Raw genomic sequence first — 12,833 nt, 5'->3', positions numbered from 1 at the left:
ATGTGGCATCAACCACATGTCTTAATCCATAGGCAAGAGCACCTGGCACTTCTTTGTGTGTGGGGGGGGTGAGGGTAGGGAGAGATCTGGTGCATTTTACTTCAGCACGACAGATCTGTTGTCCCTAGACAGCGTCTCCTGCCCATCCTCCACTCCGGGAATCCACGCGCGGGGCCGCCCCGTCTCGAAGCTTTCCCGCAGCCGGGCGGGACCAGGAAGAGGAGGGGCAGGTGCTCCCCGCAGAAAAGCCCGGGAACGCCCGTGCTCCGGACGCGCCTGAGGCCCCTGTCCTTTCCCCGCTCCTGCGGGGACGGAGCGACAGGGACGACCCGAGGGCTGAACGCTCGGAGAAAGCCCCCAAGGCCCCACCCCGCCTGGGCTGGGGGTCGGCGGGGAAGTGTGGGCAACGCGCAGGAAGAGGCTGTGTTGGGGACCTGCGAAAGCCACCAACCCCAAACCACCCACCTGCGTTGCTTAACCCGAGTTCCCCACCACCCCCACCCCTAAAGGCTGCGCCTCGCGACCCCCAGCCACCCCATCGTTGCCTCTCGCGGGTGGGCATCGCAGTCCCTGCAGGGTTTCCGAGCCACCACGTGACTCCCACGACTTAGGGGGGCCCAGCGGAAAGCCGCGCCCGGGGTGGGATTGGGGACCCCGAGGCGCAGCAGAGAGAGGGCGGGGAGAGGAGGAAATGGGGCGGAGGTGGGAGAAGGAGGTGGGGCGGACTTGGGGACGGGAAGGACGGCGGGCCGCGACCGGGCGACGGGGAGCCCCGGCGGAGGCGCGGCGCCGGCGAGCCTGGAGAGCGGGAAGCGCGCGGGGGCGGGGCGCAGGCCGACGGCAGGTGCGGGCGAGGCGATGCGAGCGGCCGGAGCGCGCGCCTAGGCCGAGCCCCGCGGGCTAGGGCGCCGCGGGCTGGGGCGGGCCGGCTGGCCGAGCGCCCGGCATGTCTCAGGGGCTCCCGGCCACCGGCGGCGTCCTGCAGAGGAGCGTCGCGGCGCCGGGGCACCAGCAGCAGCCGCAGGTAGTGGGCGAGAGGCTCGCGGAGGGCCGCGGGGACGTGTGTGCCGGGGTGAGAGGGTGCCGGGGTCGTGGCCGCCGGGGCGCGCGGGTGGAGGGCGCTGTTGGTGCCGGAGATGGGAGGCTTCTGGGGACAAGGGGGCGATGGTCCCGGGGTCCTAGGGTGCTCCTCGGCCGCTCCAGGGAGGGCTCCGCGTCCTCTGGGAGGGGAGAGGCCGGAGGGCGCGGACGTCCGTCGGGGCTGAGCAGCCCGCGCTACTCGACACGTGGGGTCCCCGCGGCCGAGCGCCGTCAGCCCCCGCCCGCGCGCGTCGCCCTTCTTGGAGGGGGCATTGAGCCCGAAAGGGCGTCTCGTCCCCAGCAGCTCCCAATACCCACCCTCCTGTGGCGGCAGCTGGAATGGGGAACGCGGTACGAATCTGCCTCGGGCACTGGCGGGTTGCTGGTGGGGGAGGGGAAGCTCCTCCCCCGGCGCTAGTGGAACCCCTCGCTGCCGCCGCCACCTCCAGTCGCTCCTCCGGGCGGTCCCCAAAGGCATGCACCCCGACAGCTGGGAGCAGCTTGCGGCTCCAAATTTTCCAACCTAGCTTGTGGGGAAGAGCTCGGGCCTCCTCCTTGCCCTCGCTCCCACCTTGGTGTCCTGGCACGCCATGGTCTCCAGAGACAGTAGAGGGTCCCCGGATCCGAGTCTGGGCCTGGCTTTGCTGCACAGGCAGAACAACCTTGGCGATTTGATAAATATGTAGTTATTTATATATTCTCCGAGCCTCGATTTCCCCGTTTGTGAAACCCTTGCCCTTAAGGCCGTCTTCCTGGGAGTTTTGCAAAGACTCATGAGCTATGGTTAGTAATGTGTGAATAGCTCGAAACTGTCCTCACCTGTTTGTACCTTGGTCAGGTGTGTCTGCCTTGGTGGGACCTGCCTTGTTGATAGGTCCAGTTCAGGGGGTCAGCTTCCCTGGGGGATGATTTATTGAAAGGCCCTGTGGAGGATTCTGTTAAACAGCAACCTCAATAAAGGCAAGTCCCTAGGGCATGGGGTAATGGGGGTTGCTTCAGGACAAAGACCCAGGCACCTGAGGGCAGCCCGTGGTGTGTGGCTGTCAGCTGTGCAGTTGTCATCACGCAACATGTAGTCCACACTGAATGAGTGAATCACAGGTAGAGGAGGAAACTGGAAACTGGGAGAATTTCAGTGCCTGACTCAAGGCCATGTGAGAGTAAGAGAAAGCTCGGATATGTATGATTCTGAAGCCTCGGGGTAGTGAGCACAGCAGGTGTGGCTCTGCGAGGTGTTCTGGGTGTGTTTAGCTGGGCTTCTTGGCATCCCTGGAAGATTCCATTGTTCTACCTGTCTGTTCTTACAAGCCTTGACCCTGGGCTAGTTCTGTTGTTGTATAAGTTATTATTCTTTTGTATCTTTCGAGTATGCTGGCCCTTCTTTACCTATAGGCATAGGATACCTGTTTTTCTTATTTGGAATATAAGACCAGATAAGGCAATGGCTTAGCATATCCAGTACCTTCTGTGATTTACTTTCCATGAATAATTTAATAGCTTTCTCTATGTGTGTGTAGCCCCACTAATCTCTTAGTTTTTACACTCTTAAGAAGAAGTCTTTGTCGCCCCCCACCCTGGTCTCTCAGGGTTCTGGAAAGCCAATACTGCTCTTACTTGCCACATTTCCTTTGCGTGGCAGGTACATTATTCTATACACCTGGTTCATGGTACCCATTGAAGGATTTGGCTAAGTTTGGCTCAATGTCATGTGTGGCCAAGAGCTTTCAAACCACATCATAGATTTGCTTTGTGATTTCCTCTGACCTCTGAGGCAGAATGTCAGCTCTGCATCACTGAAAGGCGCACACTGCCAGGGTATGCCAGGGCACCTGGTGGGAAGGCAGCGTTCTGTGTGCAGTTAGCTCTGAGGGCAAGCGTGGTTTGCAGCCACTGGCACCAGAACCTCTTGCTTGCATGCAGCAAGCTCCACATGGCTGTGCCCCTGGCTGTCCAGGCTGCACAGCAACAGCTCTGACACCACAGCTCTTCCAGGCACACGCCCTCTGGGGTGGAGGTTTACGAACGATGGTTTGGAGACGAACCGACCTGAGTTCCACTTCCCACTCACTCACTCTACCTGCAGCAAGTTCCCTAACCTGTCTGAGTTTCTTATTCCTCATCTTTCAAGCAGTGGTCACACACCACATTGCTCAGTGGAGAGGACAGGGCCCCAGGGAGTGCTCCTCCACCCTGAGCCCACTGAGGCAGCCACAGGCACTGCTACGGTAACAGATACTCCCCCTGCAGCTCTGAGCAGGCAGAGAGCAGGGAGCCGTGGGGTGAGGACCCTCAAGTGCACCCCTCACAGAATGTCCCCCTCTTCCCCGCACCCCCAGAGCCCCGAGGATGATGACAGGAAGGTTCGAAGGAGAGAGAAAAACCGAGTTGCTGCTCAGAGAAGTCGGAAGAAGCAGACCCAGAAGGCTGACAAACTCCACGAGGTGAGACTGCACAGAGGGTGGAGCTCCAGGGAGCCCCCGGGGGGGTGGAGTCTGCTGGGCCCTTGCAGGGTCACTACCACCCCCTGACTCCCCCCCCCCCCCCCAGGGCGGTGAACTGGCCTGGTGCTGCTGTGTCTTCCCACGCTTTACTCACAATTGCCTACATCTCTTCCTCATCTGGGTGTTTAGCATATGCCAATTTCTTTTTTCTTTCCAAAGATGTATTTATTTGACAAGCAGAGTGGCAGAGTTGAAGGGAAGAGAGGTGCAGGGGTCCCAGCACTTGGGCCATCCTCTGCTGCTTTCCCAGGCACAGTGGCAGGGAGCTGAGCAGGAAATGGAGCAGCCGTGACTAAAACTGGTGCCCGTATGGGATGCTGGCAGTGCTTTGCCTGCCATGCCAAAGCGCTGGCCTTGTCTGTTTTCCTTAAGTGGCAGTGTTGACTAGAGATTCCAACTCTGCCCCTTTCTCTTCTCACCCTGGAGGTTCCAACTGCTAACTTGTTCTGTCATCAGTTCTACACTGGTGACTCGAGGCAGGACCCTGTCCTGGGCCCCAGCACCTGGCGCCTTGATGTGTCTCCACGTGGCTCTGAACTAACCTCCTGAGAGGCACCACCCTCACAGCACAGGTTTCCTCTATACACTGTGTGCGCTTCACCACCAGTGGCGCTAATCATCTTTTTCATCGCTCAAAGCTAGAATCTGCATTGTATCCTAAGCTATTCTGCTTTCCCCCGCCCTTATGCACAAACCCACGTCATCTGACAGTGAGGACACGCGGCTGGCTCTGCATCCTGAACTGGCCTCAAAAGCACCCAAGGATCTCTCCAGGAGATAGCGAAAGGTTTCAGTTTATCTCTTTGCTGCCACATTGTCTGGCCGTAGCTTGTCTCAGCAAAGCCAAGCCCGGGTGCTGACTGCACAGTGTGGCAAGGGCAGCTTTTGGAAACTAGAAACAAGCAGAGAACACAAAACATGTTTAGAATGCTCTGCAAGCAGAACCCCTCTGAGATATTTTAGATCTAGATCTCGCCGCTGGCCCGAAGTGAGTGTTGCAATAAAGGGAGTCATGTGGGCTTTTTGGTTTTCCAGTGCATATGAAAGCTGTGCTTATACTGTCCTGTAGTCAATTAAGTGTGAGTGGCATCATCTGTAAGAAAACAATGTCCATAGCCTAAAGAGAAATGCTTTATTGATAAAAACTGTCAGATCATCAGATCAACAGAAAACCAGTACTGGTAGGCGTGGTCCAAGCAGGGTTGCCATAAATCTTGAGTCTGTAGAAAGCAAATCATCTGTGACATGCATTAAGACAAGGTTTGCCTGTCTTACTTTGCTTCATGGGGAGGTGGCTCACTAATACAAATTCACAGCATGGCATTTACTATAAATAACAGCTGCTTTCCTGGAAGGAAGCTGGGCCCTGGAAAGAGGCTGTAGGCCAGGGCCAGGGAAGGCCCTTGCCCTTCCCTGCCCTTAGCAGTTCGGGATGTTTCTACAGAACTGCAGTGTCCATTGCCTGCTTCCCCACCCCGCTCCATCCCGCATCTCCCAACTCCTGAAGCAATTGTGGTTGTAGCTTCATGCCAGATGACCCCCGGAGGGGACTTGGGGCTCCTAGGGTGCGTATAGCCCGTGTTCAGACCATGAGTGTCCCAGAAGAAACTTATATTCCAAGCCTGTGCAGCATCAGTTCTGAGCGGTTATGTGGAAGAAGTGACCTAGGTCACTTCTAGGACAAAAATCTAGGACAAGATCAGGTAGGGCTATTCCATAAATCGTGATGAAGCGCTACTGTGGGCAGGGTTCTTGTGTCCCTGTCCTTGGGAAGCATGGGATGCCCAAGAACTGGGTGTCAGGCTCCTAGCTGTTGCTGTAACACACTCCACAAAGGTGGGTGCTTCAAGCGACTCCCATTTGCCACCTTACATTTCGGCAATGAGACAGCTAGGAGTGGTCTCGGGGGCCTGAACTCAGCAGGCTGGCAGGATTGTGTCCCCTCTGGAACCTCTGGAGAGGACCCCGCTCGCTCCCTGTCTTTTGCACTTTCTGGAGCCTTCCATGTTGCTAGGCTGGTGGCCCCTTTCCACCTTCAGAGTTGGTGGTGGCTGGCCTGGTCTTTCTCCCGCTGCATTTCCCTGACTCCATTCTCATCATCGTGTCTTCTTCTCTGACTCTCAGATCATTCTTTGACTTCTGAAGTCCCTCGTGGTTCCAGGGCCTGCCCGAAACAGTCCAGGGTTATGTTTCCATTGGATGCTGCTTCATGCTTTCACATCTTCCGGTGGTGAAGGTAATACCTGAGTGTTCCCAGGTTCCAAGTTAGCATGTAGAGACCTTCAAGGGGCCGTTACTGTGCCTACTAGAGGAGGTAACACAAATACCCACAGAACCTTACTAAACTGTCAGAAAAGATTCCAAGATGAAGTGCTGGGTCTTGCTTACCTTTCATCATCATCAGATTGTATAACCCAATGAACCAGGTACCTAGAAACTTAGGGGTGGTGCTGTATACACTCTTGGCAGATCCCTCCTTGAAGTGTAGGGTGGAGGGTCCTTTTGGAGGGTTCTTACTCTTCTCCTGCTCTTTGGCCATGTTGCATGAGAGTAACACCAGCTGATCTTTCTAGAAAGGAGTAGAGCCATCTGGACCATAGACTACCCAAGGTAGAACACTGCCTCCTCCTGTTCCTCTTGTGGGGCTGGCCAGGACTGAGTTAGAATTACACAACACCAAGTGTGGTTGAGAAGCAGCATCAAGCAGGACCAGACAGGGGTCCCATCTGCGTCAGACCCTCAAACTGTTGTTCCTACCTTACTCTCACTAGCTACCCATAGATGTCACTGGTCACAAGAGAATCTGAGGGAGCAAACAGCTAATGTAGGACCAAGGAAGGACACCCCAAACCTTATGCAGAGCAGAAGGATGCCATATCTGGGGTGATGGGCATGCCAGATATGCTGCCCCACCACCCATCCCAGCCCCCTTCTGGGAAGGGGTCATTGATGTGGGCCCCTGTGTTCTGCATGGTCAGCCATGGCGTGATAGGGCATCACGTGACTAAAGATGCACATTTTAGGTGGGTGTCTGGCTCAGAGATGAGAGAAAGAAGACTTTCACTCGTCCTCAGTGGGCTGAGCCAAATTTGTCTGGCCAGCTACTGAAGGGCATGGCCCAAAGTATCCTGGGAACCCTGAAGTACCTGGGCCATGTTGAGGATAGAGAAAATAAAAAGCCGGACACCAGGCATGGAGACCTTTCCCTGAAGCCAGGATGAGGGCAGTGCTTTGGCCTCCCCAGCCAAGGGGTCTGAGAAATAGTTAGCTGGTGCCCACCGCTGCCTGCTATAGCAGCCTGTGCAAAGGCTTTAACCACGCGTCCCTCTGTCCTGCGCTAAGGGATGTTCACACATCACCACGGAATAGCCAAGCTCTTTACTTGCCTGCCTAGAAGAGCAGAGAGTAGAACACTGAAGACAAGATGTGTTTCAAGTGCCCGTCCCCCACCCCCTTGACCTGTCGCTCACCTCACTCTCACGCCCGTGTCACCTCCAGCACCCAGAGCAAACCTCCTTATGCTGCCGCTCTTATGAGTCCCTCGGTCACCACGCTGCCCTCTCAGTTCCCTTTCTCCAGGTTCTGAGGACTGGGCACCGAGGCAGGAGCTCTGTGGAGGGGCAATCAGGAAGCGGCCTGCACAGGCCGCACAGAGGGCAGAGGGCAGAGGGCAGTGGCCGCGCTCAGCCCTCAGCAAGGATGCTGCTGCTGCAGCGGGGAGAGCGCTTGCTAGCCTTTATCTGTGTCCCTCAGCCTGCATTCTGGGTTTTCAAGTCATCCCCGCGCTGCTCCTACCTATCCCTCCATCGCTGGATGGTGGGTGTTTGCCTAAGGGCCCCAGTTAGGAACCCAAGTGAACAGACCAGCTGAAAGGTGGCCCAAAAGTGGGTCAGCCTGTGTCTGCCAGACACCCAGAGGAAGAACTGAGAAAGAAGTGTGAGTCAGAAACGGAAGGCCCTGGTGCCATCTCCAAGAGCCCCGAATGTCACAAAACCAGCAGATGACTCGGGCAGCGTAATTGTGGTGTGCATTGCCAGCACGTTCTCAGAGCCCGCATGTGCTAGGAGGACACTTCAGACTGTCCCCCCCGGGTTTAGAAACTGACTGTGACGATGATGGGTACAGTCCTTGGTGGTGACACAGCCTTTCTGCTGGGAAGTGCCTCAGCGTGAGGCTTGGGAATAGGCTGGCTGGGAAACCCTGAGCGCCGGCAGCCCCTGGCTTCTGGTAACTACCATGGGGAAATTTGGGCCCAGACCTGGCCAATAGAAAGCAGAATTGTGAAGCTACTTGACTGTTGAGCTTGAAGTTGGGGATCGGAGCCTAGAAGTCATTGCACCCCTCAGAACTACAGCTTTGCAGCTTGCCCAGTGGGCTTTATCTGTGGTGTGTGTGTGTGTGTGTATGTATTCCTCCAGTGGCCTTTCTCCACCCTTTTTTCCCACTCAGTTATCATCTTGGTTCTCTGTTGCCCACACAGCTTCTCTACCCATAAGGCAAAGTCTCCCACCCCAGAGTTGCCCTGCATCCCGATTGCTTTGAGACAACTTCCCTATTCTACCTGTGTTCCCCCATCAGCCTCTCCTTATCCTGAAAAGGGCTTCTCATCTTCAATGCTACTGACATGGGGTTTGGAGGGGGTCACTGTCTTTTTATGACACCCCAGGTGCACTTGAACCTCTTTTCTTGGCTGTCTCTAGATGCTGCCTTGTGTCCTCCTCTGTTCCCCCCTGGGGACTGCCAAAATGGCCCCAGTTGAGAGCTCCTGTCTCGGGCAGCTGAATTTCTGAGGCAGAACTGGGATCTGCAGTGATTTTACCATCATTGATGGCTTGGGCTTGGCTTTGCAACCACAACTTGTTGGATTCCCTGGGTGTTGAGGGCGGGTCAGGGGCCTCAGTCCCAGCTGCAGACAGGAACTCAAAACTGGATAGCACTGGCGCTGGACTCCTCGCCTCTTGGGAACTGTGCACTTCCTGTCTGTTGCTTGTGAATTTTTGCCTATGAGATCCAGTCATTTCTTCCCAGTGGGAGGTGGTGTCACCTTCTGTCCCCTGTACCTCCACCCTCGAGGGTCCTCGGGCCCTTCCCTCCTCCCTTTCCAGTGCCTGTTTTGTCTCTTAAGAGAGGGTCTCCCCTGCAGGGTATGCCTTTGTCCTCTGTCTGCTTGGGCAGAGTCCCTCCGGATGTGTGTGAGTGTGGCTTAGATTGCAGGAGAAAGTCCAGGCGGAGAGGGCAGATGTGGGCACAGCTGGGCGGCCTGTGAGGGGTGGCTCTGGAGACTCGCCTAGCAGGGGTGTGGGGAGCATGATGGACAGTTAGGTCCTAGGGATCCTTGTGGTTGCCAGAGTCGGAGCTCAGCCGTGCAGTGACCCCCAAACCCCAAATGCAGAAGGGCTGTTGGGGATGTTCTGCCCACATAACGAGCTTTCAGTGCTCTGTAGTTTGGCTCACCATTACCTTGTTGGCACCACTCATGTGTGCTGACTGCTTGGAGGTGAAGGGCATTGACATGCACAGTGTGTGTGTGCATGTGTGTATAATATGCACACTACAGTCACTCCAGCCTTGCCATCACAGCCTCCAGCTCCACCCTCCCTCCCAGACCCTCCACTTCACCCAGGGAGAGTTTGTTGCTGGGTTTGTAAACCAAACTCCATCCCCAGGACTAGTGCGCATCGGAGGCCATAGGGAGCACCAGGAGTTGGGCGTGGGCAGCCAGGAGGTGGGCTGAAGGCGGAAGTGGCCCAGTGCCCTGGTGAAGCCACACTGATGCAGCACAGCCTGCTGCCCCAGACTTGGCTCCTGGTACGCCTCCTCCCTTGAAAGGAGCCTGCCCTGCCATGGGAAGGGGCAAAGGGATGGTTCAGAGGAATTCTGCATGTAGCATGCTGGGGCCCTGCGTCAGGAAATGCATACTGTGGATGGGACAGCCATGCCTGGCTGTGTGAATCCACCTGGAAAGAAAGGAAAAGACTTTAGCCCAGAGAAGGTCTCTACTGGCAGGCTGCAGGATGTGGCATCTGGCTGTGTGTCACAAAACTTAGTAACCTTGGGCCCGGCGGCGTGGTCTAGCGGCTAAAGTCCTCGCCTTGAAAGCCCCGGGATCCCATATGGGCGCCGGTTCTAATCCCGGCAGCTCCACTTCCCATCCAGCTCCCTGCTTGTGGCCTGGGAAAGCAGTTGAGGACGGCCCAATGCTTTGGGACACTGCACCCGCGTGGGAGACCCGGAAGAGGTTCCAGGTTCCCGGCTTCGGATCGGCGCGCATCGGTCCGTTGCGGCTCACTTGGGGAGTGAATCATCGGACGGAAGATCTTCCTCTCTGTCTCTCCTCCTCTGTGTATATCTGGCTATAATAAAATGAATAAATCTTCAAAAAAAAAAAAAAAAACAAAACTTAGTAACCCCTGGGATGAAGACGGAATAGTTAGCTTAAAACTGGGAGCTCACACATCCATGCATGATGCAATTGGAGGTTTAAAGTTTTGCTCATCCAGAAGATACCCAAAGAACCAGAGTGAAATATAGTAGGGAACAGATGTCAAGGCCTGTCCTTGGGCTCCAGAGCACCCATCACCGTCCAAGGACTGTTACAGCCGTGTAGAGGAAGCTTATCCTGTGTAAGCTCAAGGAGGATGCCCAAGGACTTGGGTCTGGCAAGGGGTACCCACAGGCACACACTGTTCTGCATGGTGCCCAGAATTGCACATTGCATTCTGGGAGTGACATTTGCTCAGAGATTCTTGCAGCTTGGAGCATAAGGGTTGGGTCTCCTAGGGGCCGAGGGAGAGACTAGCTGTCCTGACCCAAGGGGCACCCAGGTTCCGCGATGTTGAGCTCAGGAGAACACCTAAGGGGAAGTGGCGTGGGGCTCTCTCCTTACGTTTGAAGAACTGTGATGTGGGAAAAGATATCAGATGTACTCACACGAGGGATCTTGTGTATGCCAAGGGCTATTTGGATAATTATAACATCATTCATGGGCCGCACGAAATGATTAGTTTCAAAATTAGCCCAATCTCAGATACATGATGGAAACAATATTGACATAATAGCATTACCCACTTCCCTACCCCCCTGAACCTTTTTTTTTCTCTTCTTTTTTTTTCTCTTTCTTCTTTTTCCTTTAAGTGTAATTAACTATGTAAAGATTGTCAACAATACAATAAAATAGATTAAAAAAATAAATAAAAAAATTAGCCCAATCTAGGTTTATTGGGTTTTGCATACTACCTGAGGTTGCATTGGCAGGGCCAGACCAGGTAATTTTGCAGGCCCTGAATGGGCCACAGGCTGAATGCTCTCCACTCCTAAATGTTCTCCAGAACTAAATGCAATAGGTGGGTTTGCAGGATTTGAGGTCTGTACCAAGAGGCAATTTCTGATGGAGTGGCTCAGAAATGGGTAGCTCCGTTTTGTGAAGGTGGGCATCCTCAGTGCAAGTTGGATGTCTGAGCAGGAATTACATATGGAACGGTTTCTGTGTGGGTTGAGCAGCTCTGTAAGCCCAGGTGGTGTTGAAATTTACCAGATGAGTGCTGGAGCAAACCCATGGCAAGAGGTATTTGCACTCACTTATCTGTGCAGTCCACTAAGATTTATTATATTCCAGTGACCGTCTTGGGTGCTGGGGGTGTAGCCATGAACAGCAGCAAAGACCTTCAGAAAGTGAAAGAGGTGTGAGGGAACTTTACATTGTGAGGGAAATGGCCTTGGTGTGGAGCAACACAGTAGTACACATTGGTCAAAACTTACTATACACTCAATTTTATGTATGTTGGCCATCAATAAAGTTGATTCAAAAAACTAAGTCCAGCTCCCAGGATCTGTTTGTCCTGGGAGACGCAGGAGGGGTGGAGGAGGGCCCCAGTTATGGGCAGTTCCCCCTCCCCATTCGCCCCCTGCAGGAGGTGATCTTGCCCTGTTGGTTGGAGGGCTGCCGGGGCAGTGTGGTTCCTGAATCCGTCTGCCTGCTCTCTGTGTCCGCCAGGAATACGAGTGCCTGGAGCAGGAGAATGCCCTGCTGCGGCGGGAGATCGGGAAGCTGACTGAGGAGCTGAGGCACCTGAGCGAGGCACTGAAGGCGCACGAGAAGATGTGCCCGCTGCTGCTGTGCCCCGTGAACTTTGTGCCCATGCCCCGGCCTGATGCTGTGGCTGGCTGCCTGCCACCCTGAAGGCCCAGGACCGAGGCTGGGACCTCTTCTTCCCCCAGAGGAAGCACATCTGGCCGCATCTGCATGTGGGGGACCAGAGGGCGGACCAGGTGCGTTGCAATCTGCAGCCCCGCTCAGGACATGCTCCTAGGAACCTGACTCAGCCCTGGGAGGAGACACTGCAGGAGACTGCCCACAGCAGTCGCTTCCCATCATCCCCTTTGGCAGCTACTGGGTTCTGCCACCGTGCAGAATCCTTTCCTCTGGAATTTGCAGAATAAATATGGTTCTTGGCTCTTTATTTCACAAGTTCTTTGAAATTGAAAGGTACACTGGTCTTGTCTGTTGGGTTGCTATGGGGCTCCTGGGATGATGGGGAAGGCAGCATGCATGTATATAGGCCAAGGGGGCATCCGTGTTGACCCGGGGTCTTTACCAGTGTTTGACACGCTAGTGCGTGTGATGCCAGATGGGACCAACTCCTGTTGGTCTTGTGCTGCTCTGAGAAGGTCCTGGCTCCCCCAGGTGCTCTCTGTCAGGGCCATTCCCATTCCTTATGTGGCTCAGAGCCACTACAGACAAGGGAAAGCTATACCCTTCATAAAACCAGCAAGTGTTTGCATAGGTGAGAAGAGGAAGTTTGTCTTTCCCAGGAAAGGCAGAAGCAAGCCCAGGTAAAGGCAACCCCAGCCAGGGATGCGCTTTGGGGAGGCACACCACACTCCCCTCTAAGTCTCTTTTGCTGGAGCAAAAAGAGGCTGCGGAGGGTGGAGACAACCTTCTTAAGCAGGATGAGAAGTGGGAAGGGAAGAGTGCCTTGTGAGTGTGGCTGGTTTGAGGATAAACAGGTGCAGCTCCAGTGAGGGGGCAGCAACAGTGCTAAGCCGAGGCTTTTCAAATGTAGCTATTTGAGGAGTGATAAACATTTCTGGGTTTTGTTTGTTTTAGTATGAGAAACAGAAATGGTTGGGTTGACCCCTTTGCAGACAGGGGTTCTGGTGCTGCAAGGGGGATTAGTCAGTTGAGCCATGGTGCTGGCCTCAGGTGCTGCATGGGAAGGGGTTCCCTCAAGGTTACCCATAGGTTAGGAGTAG

At 54.9% G+C, this 12,833-nt stretch overlaps 1 protein-coding gene across 2 annotated transcripts; it reads left to right on the top strand.

The window, feature by feature from the left end:
* Positions 1-751: 751 nt before the first annotated feature.
* Positions 752-12,032, top strand: BATF3 (basic leucine zipper ATF-like transcription factor 3). 2 transcript variants are annotated; one of them, XM_004578918.2, is made up of 3 exons: positions 752-1,024; positions 3,417-3,521; positions 11,575-12,032. In XM_004578918.2, exons 1-3 carry the CDS (start codon positions 947-949, stop codon positions 11,758-11,760), a joined length of 369 nt encoding a protein of 122 aa, XP_004578975.2. In that variant the 5' UTR covers positions 752-946; the 3' UTR covers positions 11,761-12,032. The 2 variants fall into 2 exon arrangements, with proteins under 2 accessions (XP_004578975.2, XP_058525148.1); XM_058669165.1 differs by lacking the exon at positions 752-1,024 and adding an exon at positions 1,103-1,431.
* The last annotated feature ends 801 nt before the right edge of the window (positions 12,033-12,833 follow it).

Source organism: Ochotona princeps, chromosome 10 (genome assembly GCF_030435755.1).
Source record: "Ochotona princeps isolate mOchPri1 chromosome 10, mOchPri1.hap1, whole genome shotgun sequence".
Classification (NCBI taxonomy): domain Eukaryota; kingdom Metazoa; phylum Chordata; class Mammalia; order Lagomorpha; family Ochotonidae; genus Ochotona; species Ochotona princeps.
The sequence above is the reverse complement of the archived record's forward strand: the minus strand, read 5'-3'. Positions and strand labels throughout refer to the sequence as shown.